This window comes from Lagopus leucura, unplaced genomic scaffold (assembly GCF_019238085.1).
Source record: "Lagopus leucura isolate 7727_CA_CO unplaced genomic scaffold, USGS_WTPT01 Super-Scaffold_73, whole genome shotgun sequence".
In the NCBI taxonomy this organism is placed as follows: Eukaryota; Metazoa; Chordata; class Aves; order Galliformes; family Phasianidae; genus Lagopus; species Lagopus leucura.
In genome coordinates, this window is record NW_024962252.1 from 87,108,197 (window position 1) to 87,127,784 (window position 19,588).

Genomic DNA, 19,588 nt, shown 5'->3' on the forward strand with positions numbered 1-19,588 from the left:
TAAAGCCCCAAGCAAATGAGGAAAGATATCACTAAGCTCAGTACCTCTGACAGAAACCTCTCCAACTCGACCCAGGACCCTCAGCCCTTCAGGATGCGAGACTGCCCCGTTCCCCAGTGCCAGCACAGTGTTTACAGTGACTCAGGTAGGTTCTAGGCTTGCTGATTTGTCATTGCGCAGGTTACCTTAAACAAGCAGCATACAGGTTAGAGATGGTGACAGAGGATAATTGTATATGGAAAAGTGTAAAGAATCTGAATCTGATCTGGGCTTTCTCAGTATGAAATCAGTGTTTGGCTTAAGAAGCCTGGTTAGAGGCAAGCAGCAAGCAACTGGGAGAGTGGTGGAGGTGGGGACCTTTGCAGACAGGAGTCTGCAAGTCTGCATTCCTGAGGCAAAATCCTCAGCTTGGAAAATGTCTCCTTTCTTCGTGTGAACAGAGCAGAATTAAGGTTGAGCTTTCTGACCTCTGCGTTCTTAATATCTGTTCTCACATTACAGCAGCAGTAAATCCTGCTGCATGGAACAGAAATCTATCCATCTGTATATGCAGTATTTCAAAGTCTTCTTTGCATGAACTCTTTTAGACTTGATCAGAAATAAGACTGTTTACTAGCAACAGAACTTGGAACCATCTTTATTGTTTTTAATTTTTTTTTTTTCCCAGCTCCTTAGATTCATACTGAGCTGCTGAATCTTAACTATGTCATACTAACAGGGTTTCTGATTTTCCATGTGTTTTACTTCAGGGCTTTTCCATTTGCCTGATCTGTGTATGTCTGAAATACCCCCAAATCCCTCCTTTCTTGAAAGTCACAAATCCAGAGTGTGTTCTGGTTTCTTTCTGATGTCAAGGAAAGTTTGCCTTTTGACTTGGGCTGAGGTGAGAAGGACAGGCAGTGACGCACTTACTTTCCATAGCAAGCTGCCACAAATAAGTGGGGGATATTAAACTGCAGAAGGCCAATGGCAGTGTTTTCCTCTGCACTTCTATACAGAGCATTCTGCTTCCATTTGTGCTGGCTTAAATACAGCATAGTAGAATGCTTCTTGTCAGTTTCACAGCGACTCATACAAGCCACTGTTCTCGTTCTACAGCACTCAGCTGCTGTGGTTATGCCATCTCTTTCCGACACTGAGCTGCTGGAGGCAAGGCCTGTCAGCGGCGTGCCAGGTATCAGTGACACAAAGCCCCTTGTGCCCAGCTGAAAGCAGGGTGTGCAGGTTCAGAAAGCGCTCGCTGGGGCTACAACAGAACACGTTGGTTTTCAACCTCGTCTGACTTTTCCTTCCACCTGTTTAGGCATTGGTGTTCTTAGCTTGCTGCCACTCAAAGCCGTGTCTCCAGAACCAGCTCAGCTAGGGGAGCTCAGGGCCCTGAGAAGGGTAAGGTCTACACAAGGAGCGTTGCTGCACTCAGGGGGGTTTCAGCAACGCTGTTGCCTGGCTCACATGCTGATTTACCATTGAAATGTATGACGTGACCTCTACCAACAGGCAACCTCGCAGGCCTAAAGCCTTTCCGCAGCCAGTCCGAACAGCTGCTAGGGCAGAGCCGGGCGCTGAACGGCACCAGGGAGCCCGAAGCGGCGGCACCCTCCTGCCCACCCCACGCCGACACAGCCCCCTCACACCTCGGGGCCCGTCAAACGCAAACCGCGCATGCGCCCTTCTCCTCCCGCCACCGGCAGGGCTGCGGGTTGCGCATGCGCTGCCCCTCCCGCGGCGGGCAGCCGAAGGCGCTAGGACCCGCCTTGCCCGCGCCCCGCGCGCCGCCGCCGGGCGATAAAGGTCTCGCGGCGGAGCTCTGACGTCACGGCGAGTTAATTTTAAACCCGGACAAGATGGCGGAAAGGGACGCGGCGCGGCGCGCGGGGTCGACCCGCCAACGGCCCGAGCCGGCAGGTAGCGCAGCCCGCCGGGCGGCCGGCGGCGGCGGGGACCGGCAGCGGGAGCTCCACTGGGACCGCCGAGGCCGCGCGGGGCCGGGCGGCGGGAGCCGTCCGCGGGCGGCATGGGGGGAGGCCCCGGGTTCTCCCCCCTCCTCAAAATGGCGGGGGCGGTCGCCAACCCCTGCGGGGTGAGGGCGGTGGGGGCCGTAGCGCCGTTCCCTCCGCCCGGCCCGCCGCTCGCTCCCGGGAGCGGTGACCGCGCTCTGCCCGCGCGGCCCGGGCCCGCAGCTATGCGGGGCAGAGGGGGGCTGCGGGCTCGGGGCCGCCGACCCCGCTCGTCGCTGCGGCACGGCCGACGTGTGCGTGGCCGGGAATGCGGCGGCGGGGCCCGGCGGCGGGCTGCGGGTACCTCGGGCCGCCGGGGGGACTCTGGCCGCCTGGCAGGGCGGGCGGCCGCTCGGCCTTGGGCCGCTCTCCGCGCGGAGCCCGTGCCCTGCACCGTGCTCGCTCCTAACGCGTCTTCTGGTAGTGGGACGTGTTTCTGCTTGGGGCTGAGCCTCAGATGGGCTGGAGTTTGCGCAGTGTGGGGTTTCTTTAATACATAGATACATTTTATATGATTAGATCTGAAGGGTAGCTTGAACTTCAGAATGTAGGTCTGCATTACTGCATGGATGGGGACTATCACTGGGACGGGCAGAGTTAGTACTGGCTTAAACACAGGTCTCAATTGCATCAGGTTTTAGTGCTGCAATTAGATGTTGAGCTATTTGAACAACTTCTAACAACTCTCACTTAATTTTGAAACAGAAGGGTGGAACTAAGCATGATTAAACAAAGCTAGCAGATGCCATGTGGCAGTATTGGTTCAAATTGCTTCTGCAAGCCAGCTAGGAGCTGGGAAGGCTGACAGTGCTGTAAGCTGGCAGGTGCAGATCTGCTGTTCTGACTTTCTTACAGGGGAGGGGTAGGAGTAAGCTACTGAGCTGTTTCATTGAAGATGCGGTGCTGCCAGATGCATTCAGAGATGGAAACTGAGGATGTGATGCTGTTTGGCGTTCCGTTTTCCATTCCTCCACTCCTAGTGCTGTTGAATTTTATTTGATGGTTCTGTCTATATTTTCAGTAGTATGTAGCATAATAATCTTAAAAGTATTGGGTTATTGCTTAACTTGCTCAGGGTCAGAAGTGTAGCAGCGCACATGTAATAAATGGCCTTTAAGGTAGCTGTGTCATCATTAGTGAGGGAAACAAGAGTATGTCACTGTTAAGTTGCTTAGGTATTTTAGGAATGGAACAACATAGCTGACAGGGTGTGCATGTAAAGATATGGGTGATCCTTTTGTGCCTGCAGAATACCCTTCTGTACAATGAAATAAAGCAGCATGGAAGATTAGAGTAGTTACAAAGAAAGATAAGTAACAGGGGAGGCCTGTAACTCCTTCTGTACCATTACTAAATGTTACTTAACAGCTGTTATGTTCTAACTTGCAGTAGAGCCACTCATGACGTTACAGTTCTTTCTCAAATAATAGCCAGAGCTCTGATATATTTCAGCTGTGAATCTTCTGAAAGCTAGGTGTAAGGCTGAGGAAGGCTGCATTCTTTCCTTTTCATGTTGTTCACCTGCCTGTAGCTTAAGTACACTTCTAGAATAGTTCCGGTATAGCTGTTCTGTACTGGAACTGTTGTGGAAGCATTCCTTTAAGCATGGCATACTCTCCTAGCTCAGAGGGGCCAGGCTGCCCTCGTTTATGCCAGGTGGTCTGGAGTGCCTGAGCCAAGTCCTGTGGGGGTGCTGATACTTCTTGGGTATGCCAGCTGTGGTCCCCATGTATCAGTTAAATATCTGTGATTAACGTCTGCTTATTGACCAGGCTACTGAGGTACTGCTGAATGGAGCAAGGCACGATGATACAGGAGTGATTGTTTCCTCCCCTTATCCTGGTAAGAATAGGAGTGCAACCTCAAGCTGGCTAGGCTGGATAAGTGCAGGTGTGTGTGGGAGGGAAGGAGGGATGGAGATTTTTCTCTGATGTAATAGCAGGGTGCTTATCTCCTGATGGCTGTGTTGTAACCCCTCTGACTTTGAGTTTTGTCCAGCTGTGAAAATGGATGTAACAAATGCAGGTGAATTGTTTTCTGTGTTCTTGCTTTGGTAGTGAAACGTATTGACGTGCTAATCTCCAACACAAGTTGGGTCACTGTACTTGAGCACTGTGATAACTTGTTCCAACTTTGTGTTTGTTGTTAGCAAACTGTTACACATTTTTAGCACAGTCCGTAAAGGAAGTTTTAACTGTTCCAAGGACATTCATAAGGAAAACTGCCAGGTTTCACATCAAACTTAGCTGGAAGTCAGGTTAAAGTTGGGGGTGCTGGTATGGCAATTCTTGAGCGGGAAGTTTTGAGCTTTAATAGCAGGTGGAATTGAATCCTTGTTTTTGTTGTTGCTGTGTGCTGTGTTTATAATGACATCTTCAACTTGCCAGTTTGAGTACATTTTGCCAAAGTTTTGCTAAACTCTGTCTTAACGTCTCAAAGTTGTTATACTATTTGGTAGGGTTTTGTCTTAACTCTCAACTATGTAAGGTGAACAAGGAAACATTCTATAAGCATCTGCTTAGACTTGCAGTATGTGTCATTTGTAAGCAGTCGGAAAGTTTCAGAAGTAATTACATGCATAGTTTCTTAAGACTTCTTAGTGGGAAATGATTGGGTCTATTTCTCAAAACACTTCCAGCAACCCAAACTTTGAACTTGAGCTGTCTGGGAGGAAAGATGAAAGTGGCTTTCCCTGTTTACAGAAGGCTGTTTGTGACATTAAGAATATTATTTTGTTCTAGAGCAGATTTTGAGGTCAGAGAGCTGTAAAGCTGATTTACACATGAATTAATTTGTGGTGTTGGGATTTGTCTACAAAAGAAATATAGATCTATTCTGTGAGTTTAAGATACATGTGAACATCACTAAGATTGATGTCTGCAGCTAAACAGAACAGCAAAGTGATGATTGATATGAAGTGAGTTATGTCTGTTAGAATAAGGATTGTAAGCACGTCATTTCTAGTAACAAATTAACATGTATTAGGTACTAATTTTATGAGAGCATTGATGGCTGACTTGTCATTTCTGTTTATTTCTGAAAGGAATTAATACATTTTGTCTAGTGCTCATTTTCAGCAGAGGAAGACCTTATGTGCTTGCTAAATGTATGTTATGGAACACATCCAGTATAGAAATCTGAGGAATTTGGAGGACATTTAAACTCTGGAAGTCTTTTTTCTCTTCAACCAGGAAGCTTGAAATGAAATCTGTGGGGCAGATTTCCCACTCTTAAGCCTTGGTTGACTATGTTTATCTTCTAAAACTTGAAGATAATGTTCATTACCTTCTATAGCTGCACAAACAAGTTACTGTGAGATGATCAAGAGCATAAAGTAATGCTAGGCAAGTACCTACCTGCTGCTGTCTAACTGGAGTTGTCACTGCTGCCAAGAAAGGAGCTTGCCCTCCTGTCTCCTTTTGGGAGGGAGCATACACATGCTGTGCAGTGCTATTGATGGCATATTCACCCAGTGAGTTGCCTCCATAGCAGGTTGCTCATCTACTTATGTATTCTAAAGTTATCCAGTTGGCTTGCGTGGAGTTGGTCACTGCAAGCCCCTGCTCTTACACACAGATATTACTCCTTGAGCTAACAAAACCAGTTGGTTTCTAGTTCTGGTGTGAGAATAGCGGTAGGTCTTAGTGCTCATTATGACCTCTGGTGCTGAAATAAGCATTTTCTGTCTTTGACCACTATTGCATTAACTGAACAGGAAGTAGCTGGCTCCTGTTTATGGCTGGAAGATCTTAAGGCAAAACGTTTGGCACCTAAGATGGCTTTATTGAGTCATGCAGCATCCAAAGCCTGCTAAAAGTGACCCGAATGAATGCGGTAAGCCATGTACGGGAGGTCTTGGTGCCTCTTGGTGAATGCTTGCACGGAGCTAATAGGCAATCGAATATATGGAAATGGATTATGTACAACTAAGTTTTGGAGGTATTTTGTCCTGCTCTTCTCTGTTGTGCAGTAATAGATGAGGGAACTGCTAGAGCTTTAAAACCACACTGTGTTGCTCTTGGAAGATTGAAATAGAAGCTAAACCAGAAAGACATTAAAGTTGAGGACTCGAATTAATAAAATGTACAGGTTACAGGCGTGGAGTTTAGAATATAATTTAGAATGTAATTTTGAGTAAATTGAAAGCAGAATGTGGTTTGATCATACGCAGTTGTTGCTTAAGTGAGGTGAGGCTTGGATTCCTGTCTGTAGTTACTGTCAAATTGTAATATAGTCATATTGAACTTGTAAGTTTTTTTTGGGTTTCAGTACAGTATTTGAAGTGGCTTTTGAGCGAAGTGTTGTATAACCGTTCCAGTGCAACAAGGCTTTTTGTTTGTTTTATTTGGCTTCTATACAGTTTTCAACCTGTTGCAGAATGTATCAACTGCTTGTGCTGACATTTTAGGATTAATTCCTGTGCGTTGTGTGTACTTGGAAAAACTGTTCTTGCCTCTTATCTCCTCAAACAGGGTGGTGCTGGTGAGTGGAGGAATAAGCATGGTTATTTTAACCATCTCTGTAAGCCCAGTCCTGTGACACTACAGCCTGTAAGCTTGAGTGCTGTGTCTTATTCCTTTCCCTGTAACCCTGTCTGTGTTCTCAGCTCCTGAGGTAGATGTAAGAAACACTCCTCTGGCTTTTGCTGTCTCTCACTTTGTCTGTGTAGTGAGATCCACTTGTGGAACCTTAGCTAACTGAGGGAAGTGAAAGATAATGTTTGTAAATCCTCTGCCTAATGCAGAAATCATTATAGTACTGATTTCAGGGTGTGAACAATCACTCAAAGTACATGAAATCACTTGGAAAGTTATCTTGTTTTTAACAGAAATGTTTTCTTAAACTTTCTAGTTTGGAACAAATCCGAAGGAATTTTTTTTTAGTAACGCCAACAGCCAATGCCAACTCTAAACCTGCCCTGGAAGTTGCCCTTGAGGCAGTTATCACTTATCTTTCAGGCAGTGAAGTCTTAAGGTTGCCACAGGGATGAGGGAGGGAATGCAGTGCAAAATACATAAAAGGAAATGTTCCTAAATGCTGGTGCGTCAGACTGATGAGTACAGTAACTGTTTGGGAAAAGGGCATTCAGTAATGCTTTTCGGGGCTGGGGCACCAAACTGGGCTATCTTCTAGAACTGGTAGCGCTACAGAAGTAAGCGGCTCTTAGCAGATGTGCCTAAATGCCTTCAAGTCCTACCAGAAATCCTACTTGTTTGAGAAGAGCCTTGAAACTCAGCCTCTTGCATTTAAAGAGGTTGGAAGTTGGCTCATGTGATACCCTGAGACTCTAAGAATAACATTCAGTCTGAGTACTTTGAGTTGCAGACATATCACTGTATCATTAATCAAATATCAAACTGAGCTGTTTGGTGATGTAAACTGTTGCTGATTTCTCATTCCTGTAGTGTACTAGAACTGACCACATGAAGCCCTTGTGAGCTCTAAAAAAGCAGCACACTGCTATCTATCTGTTTGGGTTCTTTTTGTAAACTTGGACTTGTCCTCTTATCCTCTACGTGCTCTAAAGAAGGATTTCCTGAACCACAGAACAGGATCACTGAATATGCTCTGCAAAAGCAAAACTGTTGGCTGCTGAGGTGTTAAACATTCAGTCTGCAGACAGTCACTTATTTCCCTCTTCCTTTACCCAACGGAAAGATGGCTATAAAAGTGTACTTCTGACATACAGCGTGCTGCAGAAAAGTAGTTGGTTTGCCTGGATATACTCACACTGAGAACTGGAAGTAAAGAGAAGTAGTAACTTGCTCCCCTTACATGTTGTTTGGATCAGGAGAATGGTGTGGCTTGCTTTTCATCTGGGATTATCATCTTTCTCTCCCTAGCACTATACTCTGCTGAGCTTGGCTTTCACAACCCTTGGCATGCAGGTAACAATGGCGTTTACTGTTTCAGAAGAGTACTGTTAACAACGACATTCTTGTTTGGGCTCTCAGTTATCGCAGAGGCTGCTGTGGTAACAAGTGTTGGACAAGATGGTACAGAACTTTAGGTAAATAGGTAAGTCTGGAGCCCTTTGAACTAATGCAGAGACGCTTGTTGCGTGGCACTGAGATACTGAAGAGAGAAAGTTTTACATCATCCTTACAACGATTCAACGGCTGCAGTTTCAAAAATCACATAGTGGAGACTGCTGTTAGCAGGCTGAGGGCATTCAGTAGGTACGTTCAAGGGCAGCTTCCTCCAGTGCAGGAGGACTGGGAGACCTCAAGGTCTTCCCACCAGTTGCACAACCTGACCTACCTTATTGACAAAACTGAAGCTGGTGTTTAACTGCATATACAGAGGAGGGGAGCCCTGTTAAATGACCATTAAAAAGTGTACTGGCTATCTAAATCTGAACTCTTTTCAGCTTGAGACAAATCTTTGGCAACGCAGTGTCTGATCCAGTTACAGCCCAGTTGTCTACCCTTCTTTGCAGCATTATCAGGTATCGTTGACTTGCTACGTGAACACGCTGCTTAAATGCACTTCAGCTTTTTGGTGGTGGGAGAAGTCTTCCAGCTTGCCTAGGCTGTAATCACAAAGCCAAACTTGCCTTTTAGCACCAGTGCTGAGTCAAGCAGCTTGTGCCTCCCCCTCACTTGTGCTGGTACAGCTGTTTCAGAAGCTGTAGGGTGCACAGCACATCACCTTGTGTATCTTCAAGATAAGCTTTTGTGGGGATCAAGGACAGTGGTGCCAACTGGTATGGCAGCTGTCCTGTACAGTTCAGCAATACTGATGAACTAGGCTCTGGGGTCAGATGACGAAGTTGCATAGCTATGCTGTTTTTCTTCACCTCAGCTACTTGTTGAACTCTTACAGCTTGCAATCCAATATGAGTTGCTTTCTACTTTTTCTGCTGTAGTATAATTTAGCTGGTTTGCCTTTTAGCAGAGTTGGATATGTGGCAAAGCTAGCAGGAAAGGCTGTGTATTGGTACTGGAAATGAGAAGGAGTGGGAGAGCCCACGTGTGAATGGGAGGTTAAAGCTCAGTTGTGGAGAGGCGGCAGGGAGGGAGGAGGCAGGTACTGGCACTGTCTCGTTGGCAAGAGAAGTGTACTTTGAGTTGTTGTCTTAGCAGAGGACTTCTGTGCAGCAGCGACGATGCCTGGCGGAGACTCAGCAGTGGTGGAGAGTGAGTGTGGGGTTCTGGAGAGCTTGGGCTCCATGAGGTGCTGTATCATCTATTGTGGCTCAGCTGCAGAACTCTGATAGGGCAGCCCAGGGCTCTTTCTGTGCATGGTTAGCGGTGGGGACTGTGAGAACTGTTTGTGTTATAGCCTTGTGAAAACAGTCTCTTCCTTCAGTGTCCATTTTGCTTTTGTTTCAGTTCTCCCTAAAATGTGATTTGCATGGTATGCTTTAGTTTCTCCTGTTTTGATTCTGCTTCTCGTTCTGGGCACTAACTTTGCATGCATATTCCCTGTTCATGCTTCGGTTTCACACGGTGCATGTGTGTGTTAGTGATACCACCAGCTTAAGAACCATTTTCCGTGACATGGAGAGGGATTGAAATACCCCCTCAAGATGTCTGAAAGTAGTTACTATACGCACTTTGCAAGGTACATGATCTAGAGAAGGCAGTTTCTTAATGTAAATCCAGTTACTCCCTGTACAGCTCTTAGCTCTTTGAAATTTAATGTAGAAGTATGTAATAAAACTAAATTATGGCATTCCATGCTGGAAAAGCTGGATGTGAGGCTTTCTGAGCTACATGTTTTGAAGGGAAGGCAGGAAGCTGGATGTAAGCTGGAGGCTGGACTAAAGGATCGTTTTTACTTAAAAGGTTCAGATCAAAAGCATAGTCTGAGCAAAAAAAGAAAAATTAAAGCCTCTTTGAATTGCTCTTTTTCTTAAACCTGTTGGTGTTCCTACTGACATCTTGTTTATCCTGGAAATGAATATGAAAACTGGCCTTCTGACATAGCTGTTTGTACAGCCCAATTAAGCACTTCCTTGAGCTCTTCTGTGACCACAATGCAGATGAGGCTGGTGGCTTCACCTGTTCTGGCTGGTAATCTAGTGATCAAACATGGCATAATTGCAGCTGGCATCTCTCACCTTACTCTTATCTCCCTGTCCCCACTCAAAACTCTGGTTTGGGGTAGCTAATGATTCTCTGACTTAGTAGCTGCTGATGTGTGAGGACTACATGTAATGTGTGTAACATGCAATTACAGCCTAAAATGATTAGAAGATGCTGCTTGAATCTTCCAGGATGAGCCGCAACGTGAAATAGTGTCATACTCTGATCTTCAACTCTGATTTGTGTCTGTAATGGCCTGCAAGGATCCAGTTAGCCTGCAGTGTTTGTACACCTTTCACTTGGCAGTGTTAGAATCTGTGGTGGACACAGGCATTGCCCCATCTGCTATAAGCTCGTTCCCATCCTCAGCAACTTGGATGTGGTGAGAAAGGAAAGAAAAGGTTAATAATTTTGTCTACCTTAGTCTTGGTGTTCTAAAGCAGCGTCCTTTGAGGGGGCTGGAAAAATGCTGATAAACCTTTTAGTAGGTAGAGATCCTGTTGTACTCTCCAGTGATATGCTAATAATAGCTGTGGTTTTTAGGCAGAGAGGAAGAGGGCTGAGGAGCATGCTTTGTCGCTATCACTACCTTCCAAGTTTTTCCTTGTAGCTATGGAGAAACATCTCTCTCAGTTCATGATGTGCTTTCAGGAGAACGGTTCTTTCATATACAGGTTTTTTTGCTGCTTATTTTCTGAGATTGGGTTAGGGGTTGTGCTGCTTCTGTCTTAGCCTCTGCTTCTTGGTGTTAATGAATATAGCTGAATTGGAAGGTTGACTTTTCTTGCTCATCATTACAGTGAAGTTGCCCTTCAGCCTCTCTCTCTCCCCTTAAATGGAGAATGCAAAATGCCAGCTTACAAGTACTTTGTATGGGGATGAGAGAGCTGACTCCTCAGAGTGTGCTGATCATTCAACAGAGGAAGCAATTCAAATCACTTCAGGAGTAGACAGACCTCTTGTCTGATTAGTTGTTATTTAGGTCATTGGAGTATCTTCCCCCCCCCCCCCACCCCCTTTGCTGGCAGAACTGTAGCTTCAGGTTCTTTTTGCTTTTCCTAGTGCTTTATGTAACAGTTCTAGATCCCTCCCTCAACATCCCATTGCCCTGGAGGAAGAGAGAGAGTTAAACATGGCTTTCTTCCCCCTCCCTCGTTCTCCTCTGTCAGTCTTATTGGGTATCCAAACAAGTCTTTGGAACTTAGCTTGTCAGTCCTATTTATAGCTGAAATATTCAAAACATTTAATTATTTTTGGCCTTAAAATGAGCTACTTGGCAGTATTTGCTAGTCAGCAGTGAGAAAGCAATGATGCGTTAAGTTCTGCAGCAGCCCCTTAACTTTCATGTGGGTCTTGCTGTGAGTTAACTGCATGGAGTAGCACTGATGGAGAAAGGGAGGATTTGAGCTTAAATCTAGTGTGTTTTTTTTTTTTTAAATTTTTTTTTTACAGTGGATTTCAGGTTTTTTTTTTTTTTTGTCTTGTTCAAATAAGGCTTGAAAGTTAACCTACTTTTTTTCTATGCTCTGGAACTCAATTTACACCTGCCTACGCTCTCCTTGGTTCACTACTCCAAAATGAGAAACATTTAAATAATTTGTTTCCTTTCTCTCTAATGAAAATTTCCTAGGTGAAGCTCCGAGAGAATGCATTATTTTTACATGTGGTGCAATGATTTCTTCATAAGGCCTTGTTTTAAGCTTTTAATTAAAGCTGCCAACTTCCACAGGCTGTCGAAGTACACCAGAATTTCAAGCTGGATGGTTTAACATCAGTGCAGTCCACTTCAGCTTGCTTTGCCATTCAGTTGTGTGGACAAAGTGATGGTGAATCTACACTGAGGGGGGAGGTTTAGGTTGTTTTGTGCGGCCACAGATGTGTGGTGTCTGTGGATGATCAGGAGAGGGGCTCAGGTGTGCTGAGAGCTGAAGAAGCAAGGCTTCCACCAAAGTGTGGGCTTGTAAATGAACAAGATTGCAAGACTGCTAGCTTTGAGGCTTAGACTTCCTCATGTCTCTGTAACTCCTTGAGGGAGCAAATAGAAGGAATACTGATGCACCATCTACACTAAATGAAAATGACTGATTTAGTTGAATGTTTATAGAGCTACTAAAGAGCAAACAATTTATTTTAATGTGTCAGCTCCTGTGTCCAGAGATGCTTAAATGTGGTGTTGATCAGAAACACACTGTATCTAACGCCAACTGAATTTAGTAATTATGTAATGTTTTTTAACCCTATGAAAGAGCGTGAGTGATGCATTTAACCTGCTCAGGCTCTGTTTGTGTTGAAACTTAAAGGTAGGTCTGATGCTTGGGTTCAATGAATATGCAGGTTCCTCCTCCTAAGCATTAAAAGCAGGCTGTCTCTTTTATTTTCATAGCATGCAAGTTGAGCTCTTGTTCCCATGTTCTTACATTGGAGGACAAATAGGTCATCAGCTGCTCACTGTGCCCTTAGGGGAAGCAGGAATTAGCTTTTGTTCATTTTACTTCATACTTTAAGAAATGGGTTATTTAGTTGAGTTTGTTCAATTGAAATATTCTCTTTACCTACACAAGAAGCTACTGTTCTCACAATCTGGCTTAGCATTTCAACAAATGTTGCTTGTTTTGGATACTTAGCTGTTGTGTCAGTAGTCCTGCTGTAGTGGTTGCTGAGCGGAGTGCAGAACTTCTGGGGAAGCTGGGCAAAGTTGGTTCCTGTGGCTGTATCTGCTTCCATTCAAGTCTGTCTACTTTTGTGATTGCTTCTCCTGCATCTCCTAGGCTGTTTGACCTGGCTTAGGAAGCTATTGCAGTAGCTCAAATTCTTAATCTGAATTATTCAAGCTGTGAGGGGCTGAAATGGAGTAGGGAGTGATTAGCAAATCACTGTAGTCATAGGGCTGAATGGACAGCAGGCTTCAGAGCAAGTCCAGTCAGTGATCTTTCTGCATCAGCTTCTTCCAGAACAAAGTATGTGACTACAGACCGAAGTATATTAGTTTAATAGTGCAGAAGCTTCAAAGGATGGATGTACTGCTTGCAAAAATTCAGCTGTGGCTTTCTAGGCATGTTATCACTGCTCTATGAACTCTATGAATGCCATGTGTTTTGTCAGATGAGGCTTTTCTGTAGGTACTGAAAGCCTTAGGTCCAGTGTTCTGTGGGCATTTCCATTCACATGGGCATTTCCAACATGGAGGCAAGCCTTAGGCCATGCCTCTGAAAAAACTCTTCTCCAAGTGCTTGTGAATGAGTTGCACTGTGACCATAACCCCGTTTCTGGAATGGAGCTGGACTTCCCCAAAGTGTCAAGCTTTTCAAAACAAAAAAGAGCTGACAACAAGAACTAACAAACAAAAAATCCACCCAAGGCAACAGAATTCAACTACTTAGATTGCTTCTTCTGCAATCTGAATGCCCTGTCATGGAGACCTATACAGAGAGGTTGCCGTGAGCTTGGTGAATTCAAACTACTGTCTAGTTGTCTAGAAGCACTCCAGTGCAGGGATGACCTTTCTGGGAAAGCCACTGCTTATGCTTGGATTGTTGGAGTACTGGAAGAGCCTAGAGCAGTGTGTGGTCCTTAGATGAGGTGTAGGACAAATACACGTAAATTCTGAGTTGGTATTTGTGCACTATGTCTGTGTTGGGATAGGTGAGGAATGGGGGGGGGGGGGAAAAAACAATGCACCAAACCAGAAAAAACAAGAACACCCAACTGATGATGAGTAGAGCAGTAAGGAGTATTCTGCACTTCGTCAATCCTGGCTTGACTTGACAGTGCTCAGCACATTTCTTTTATGAACTACATGCAGGCTTACTGTAATGCTCCTGCAGCTTTTGATGAAAATTGACTGTGGAGTGGGACTTCTCCTAATCATTGTTTTGAGACACTGCTGTGGAAGTAGTTCTTAGAAGTGGAATGCGATCCTTCTGCCCAGGATTCTGAAGCCTCCAAGGAAGCCTTCCAGAGTATTCCGGTGCTACCTGAGACAGCAGCTAGCAAAGTGACAGGGTAAGCAGTCAGAAAGTAATATCAAGAGGCCAGATAGCTTGTGATATCTGCCTGGGAGCCAGTGGCAGGTTAGCGTGTGTTGGTTTTGTTGCTGGGCTGAACAGTAGTACTTGTTCCACAGTTACCATATTTAACATTGCAATGTCTGTCCAGTTAACTGGTTTAAAATCTCTTGAAAGGCAGGGTATTCTGTGCCACCTGAGAGTGGATTTATGAAACCAGCTCTTCTGGATGGATCAAGTTTCCTTCACAGCTGTCAACACTGTAGTTCTCCACCCTCAAAGTGCTTGATTCATGGCAATGATAGTGTTTTCTGTAGGCAGTTTGGGAACTTGGGGATATATTAAGCTGTCTAGTCTGACCTTCCCTTCTCCCCCCCAAAGGAGGGGGAGAAAAAAGCAACAAAAGAATATCCCAAACCAACACGCTCTGCCTCCTGACTTGATGCACTGGACTTTTCTTTCTAGTCTCTGTTGGTAAGTAAATTATAATGGACATTGAACAGGACTAGAGATTAAACTTCCATACTCTGTTATTTAAGCTGCAGGGTGCAGAAGACTATTAACAAGGCATTGTGGACCTTTAGCAGACCTATCGCTTCCAAGCTCTTGATAGCATTATCAACTTGTGATAGGGAGAATGTTTGTTTAGAAAAAAACTAATGATAAAAGATCATACTACTTGTTTGTCTGGAAAGTGTTTTGGCTTGAGGAGGCTTTGGGTGGTTGCTCTATGTATTGGCAGAAGAATGTTGCTAAGGCTCTTGCTTTGAGATCTGCTAAGGGTCTGTTGACTTCCAGGAAGGAAAAGGTGGTTAGTGTCTGACTCCTGTTCAGGGAAGAGAAATCGTAGATGTTGCTTGATATTATAGAATCCTTAGCATTGGAAGGGGCCTTTAAAGGTAATCTAGTCCAACTCCCCTGCAATGGAAAGGGATGTGCACTACTAGATTAGGTAGCCCAGTGCCTGATCCAGCGTTGCCTTGAAAGTCTCCAGGGTTGGGGCATCCACCACATCTCTGGGCAGTCTGTGCTGGTGCCTCACTGCCCTGATAACAAAAAACACAACACAGTCTATTTTACTTTACAAAACTGAAGCATTATTGCAGTTGAAATGGAACAGATTTAAGAATAAGGCTTTTACGAAGCAGAGTTAAACGTTGTCTAGGGGATATGTAAAAGCAGAGGTATACTTTGCTAGAACTTGAAAGCTGCTTTTTCCTACTTAATGTTTTTATCGATAGAATTATTCTCTCTTTCTGTCAAAAAGACAAGGGCTATCTTCTATGTTTTTTGACCTACAAAGAATGCTTCCTATATGGGGCCAATTCTGTTTTGTGAAACTCTTTCAAAAAAGAGTGTGTGTTTAACTTCTGAGAAGAAAAAAGCTTTAGGAGGAAGGTGGAGTTTTTCTTCTGAAATGTTGACCAGTATTGTGTCAATGTACTTTGGTGTCCAACTGATAGCTAATCTTAAAGCTACTCCTGTTTATCAGGCCTGTGGGTGCAGCTGAATGTTTTGGCCTGCTTTGTCAGCCAGACTGGGTTAGGGTGCTGCTGGAAGCTGTTTTGTGCACTCACTTGGATAATGCTGGATAACTTAACTCTAGCTCCGTAGGATTTAAACACTCAAGATTACCATATAATCATTTGAGTTGGAAGAAACCTTTAAAGGTCATCTAATTCAACTCCCCTGCAACGAACAGAGATACCTACAGCTTGATCAGGTTGCTCAGGTCCCTGTCCAGCCTGACCTTGAATGTCTCCAGGGATGGAGACTCTACCACATGTCCAGGCAATCTGCGCATGGGCAGACTCAACTATCGCTCCCCTCTCCTTCTGAACCTAGTTTGAAGCCCTACTGGCTTTTCCCCAAGGACTCTCTTCCTCTTGGGAAAGGTGATAGGTGTCTGGTGGCTGCAAGCCCAGATCCACGTAGGCCACCCCATGGACAAAAACCCCCCAGTATTTTGGTTGTGGCACCAGGTATTTATAGGTAGACTCTTTCCTCCTGAAGATCTACACTGGCTTTATATTATATTCAAAGCAATACATACGTGCATTTTTAAAGATTTACTGCCATTGACCTTTGGAGCAACACAAGTGCAATGCTTGAAAATGGAGTTGTCCACTCTAATTTACAGTAAAGTGAAGTGCTGTCAGAACTGGCTAAAGAGGCAGCCTTTGGAAAAACTCCAGGGTCACTGTGTTGCCAGGCTTTCAAGTATGTGGTAATGATTCAAATGTCTCGTTACATCAACAAAACAGTGTGTTGGAGCACTGTTCAAAGTCTTTTGCTGGGGATGGGATCTAAGATGCATAGTCTGGCAGGAATGACTTGGCTGGACCTGTGGATGTTGGCAGGATCTCTGCCATGTATGAGTCCAACTGCATGGGTTCCGTGGTGCCTTGTGATACTGCTCCTGGTCTGCTTCCACAGGGAACGCTGGGCTGGGTAATAGCAAATCTACATACAGCTGCTTCCTCTCTTTGATAAAAGCCATGCTAGGGAATGTAGGCATGACAAGCCATCCAACACAGTGAAGCTGATACACTGATGTTCCCACATACGTAACTGCTGGGGAGATGCCTCAATCAGCTTTGTGCACATGGAGTTCTGTAACTAAGTCTGACCTTCTTTCAGCTACTGAAAGAATGGACTCTCAAAGGTTATTGATTCTTAGTGTGAATAAAATGAGCTCCCAATGTTCTTTAACTTTTTCTTTTTGTAGCAACTTGTACTTGCTGTTATTGAACCATGCTTAACGTGTCAGAAAAACAGCGTGGGAACTGTTTTGGTGTTTCTCGCTTTGTTTTAGACCCCAAGATGTTACTCCTTATATATGTGTGTGAGGTTTTTCCTCTTTCAAGGCAATGAACAGGCATTCTGCTGTGTTTGAGAACTGAAGCAGGTGTTGGAATTAGAAAGGAATTTCATCATCTGCTGTTGTAATCTTGGTCTTACTTGTACATGTTGGTAACCAAAACGGACTGAAAACATTTTGACAGCAGCAGAAGGTGATTACCTAAACTTTTTTTTTACCTCTTTGGAGCTTGTGTTAAACTAACTAATATTTCCTAGATAAAGAAGAAACCTGCAATTTTTAATGCAAGTTGCATATAAGAAGCCTTGAAAATAGGTCTTGGTGCTGAAAAAGTTTCCTTCTGTGACTTCTTAAAACATGTGGAATGCTGGAATCTGAAATGCAGACGATGTGCAAAACTCATGAAAATGTACAGACAGCAGCTGTTGATCTCATCTGCACATGTGCATTCCCAACAGCACTACTCTTGTTGCTGGAATGAGAGCCTAAGCATGGATTTTCATGGAAATGTCTGGTGTCTTAAGGTCTGACTTACTAATGCAGTGTAACCTGTCAATTTGCAGGTAAGCATTATGAGGAGGAAGAAGAGGAGGATGCCCTACCTGACTCGGATGTCATGCCAGATTCAGATGACGAGGTGGATTTGGATAAGCCACGCCCCATACAGATTGTTCTCGCTCATGAAGATGACCATAACTTTGAGTTAGATGAAGAAGCATTGGAAAAAATCTTGCTTCAGGAACACATCAAAGATCTTAACATAGTAGTTGTGTCTGTAGCAGGAGCTTTCCGCAAAGGAAAATCTTTTCTGCTGGACTTCATGCTTAGATACATGTATAACAGGGTGAGTAATTTGGCCTTTTTCCCGCAGCAAAAAAGTGATCTTTCAGTTGTTTACTTTTGTATTTGTTGACTTGAGTACAAATATAGCAGGTAACAGAAGAAGAAGGGAAGCCAGCTGCTGTGTGCTACAACTCTGTAAAGAAGTGTATTTAAGGTGATGGTTGTCCAATACGTAGTTGCTATAGTTATTGCTTAAATTATTGGGGTCCTGATGTAAGTGGACTTGAGAAGATCTTGAGTCAGGTGATCACAGTTGCCTTCTAGTTGAGGTTTGCAGAAGGTCTTATCCAGATAGTGGCTTGGAAGAATATTCCTTTGACTTGGTCTCCTACAGTCATGTTGTGCCACTGTCTTTATCCATTGCTGCAAAAAGAATCTTAGCAGATAGCTATTGGAGGGTTAAATCTGCTTACTGAGATGTGGCAAACAGGAGTGTGTCCCTGAACGTAATCCAGGAACTTTTTTAGGTACTTTTCAGTCATTGATTAGTTAATGCCTGATCTGAAGCTTAATTCCTCTACTTTGTAGCTTTTGGCTTGTCTACTATGTTTTGAATTTTTGGCTGATACAGAAGGTGGCATAGGGCCTCCTGTGAATGCATTCATCTGCCTGTCATAGGTTGTGATGTGTTTCTTTGTGCAGTGAATACTAACAGTTCAGTACTTTGCTGCTTTTTGAAAGTCTTAAGTGACAGAACAAGAACAAGTTCCTTTTTGGTCACTTCTTGGAGTTGGAATTCATGGTAGTGGAAACTTGCCTTTGTGCTAGCTGGCTTGAGGAGAAATCAAGCGACCCCTGCTTTTTCAGGAAATGTGGGAATATTGTAAAGAAGCTGCTGGTAGCTGGCAGATGAAGACTTTCTTTCCCTCACTCCAAGTAATGCCTGCTATTGAATTCTCACTGATTTGCCAAAAGTTCCATAAGATACTCACTAAGGGTGTAGTAGAAGGAATACTAAATAGTAAGTTGGTACTTGCAACTTCTTAAGACTCTTTTAGGCTACAGAGAAATAAACATTTCATTGATATGGCTGTTCAGTGGGTGGCTCTTCATGTATATAAACCTTCTGTAGTGTCATGTTTATAATAATATCAACCCCCTCCCCCCAAAAACAATCAGCAACAAAACTCCCAAGAAATACAGCCCTCTGAGCTAAATGGGCACTAAGTGGAGACAAAAATAGGTTATCCCAAAAATAGGTTTGCTCTTCAAGCAAATACTGTAACTTTCAGATTGCAAAATAAAAGTGCAGAGAGCAAAATGTATTGGAACATTTTCAATCTTGTGTAGTAATGTTCTCTGTTCACTGTACTATATAAACACTTTTTTCAGTCTTCTATAGGTGTCCTTCAGATACCATTTGCTGACAAGCTCAGCCATTTGGTGTTACAGCTATCTCTTCCCTAAAAAGAGGGGGTCTTGCTCTCCATGCAATGCTTCTGGCCAGGCATTTGTGTTCACAAGCTGTAATGCTCGCAGGCCCTTAGCTGAGCTGATTGTGCTCATGGATGCATCAGAAGATGCTGCACTTTGCTGAATTGTTTCCTGCCAGTGACGTAAACTGGCTCTGGGGAGGAGTATGACAAGCATAAGAGCAGCTTCAAACTTGAATAATAGACATTGGGGATGAGGAAAGATAAGTGCAGTGCCTCTACTTGTGAGCCTGCTGAATTTTATGTCAGGTGGTGTCATCTATGCTTACACAAATTTTGGTACAGGAGGGGAGGTGGAGCTTTGGTGGGGCTTTATAATACTTTTAAGTCTGATCTCTCTAACTTTATTACAGTCTATATTTACTGTGAACTCAATGTTGGCCTTTGCACAAAATACCAGTGCATCCACGTTCAATTCATACGCTAATCAAGCAATCCTGGGATATTCTGTTCCACTTAA

General features: G+C 44.2%; 1 protein-coding gene across 7 annotated transcripts in view; it reads left to right on the plus strand.

Annotated features, from left to right (window-relative positions):
- Positions 1-19,588, plus strand: part of ATL2 (atlastin GTPase 2) — a 37,420-nt gene continuing 17,832 nt past the window's right edge. For 3 of the 7 annotated variants that reach the window (XM_042875763.1, XM_042875771.1, XM_042875812.1), the window contains exons 1-2: positions 1-145; positions 17,416-17,696. In XM_042875763.1, the coding sequence (XP_042731697.1) occupies positions 16-145; positions 17,416-17,696 (411 nt within the window). In that variant the 5' untranslated portion in view covers positions 1-15. Of the gene's footprint in view, positions 146-1,806; positions 1,906-9,090; positions 9,174-13,853; positions 14,030-17,415; positions 17,697-19,588 lie in introns of those variants that run through there. The other 4 variants (XM_042875780.1, XM_042875789.1, XM_042875804.1 and 1 more) reach the window with 4 other exon arrangements.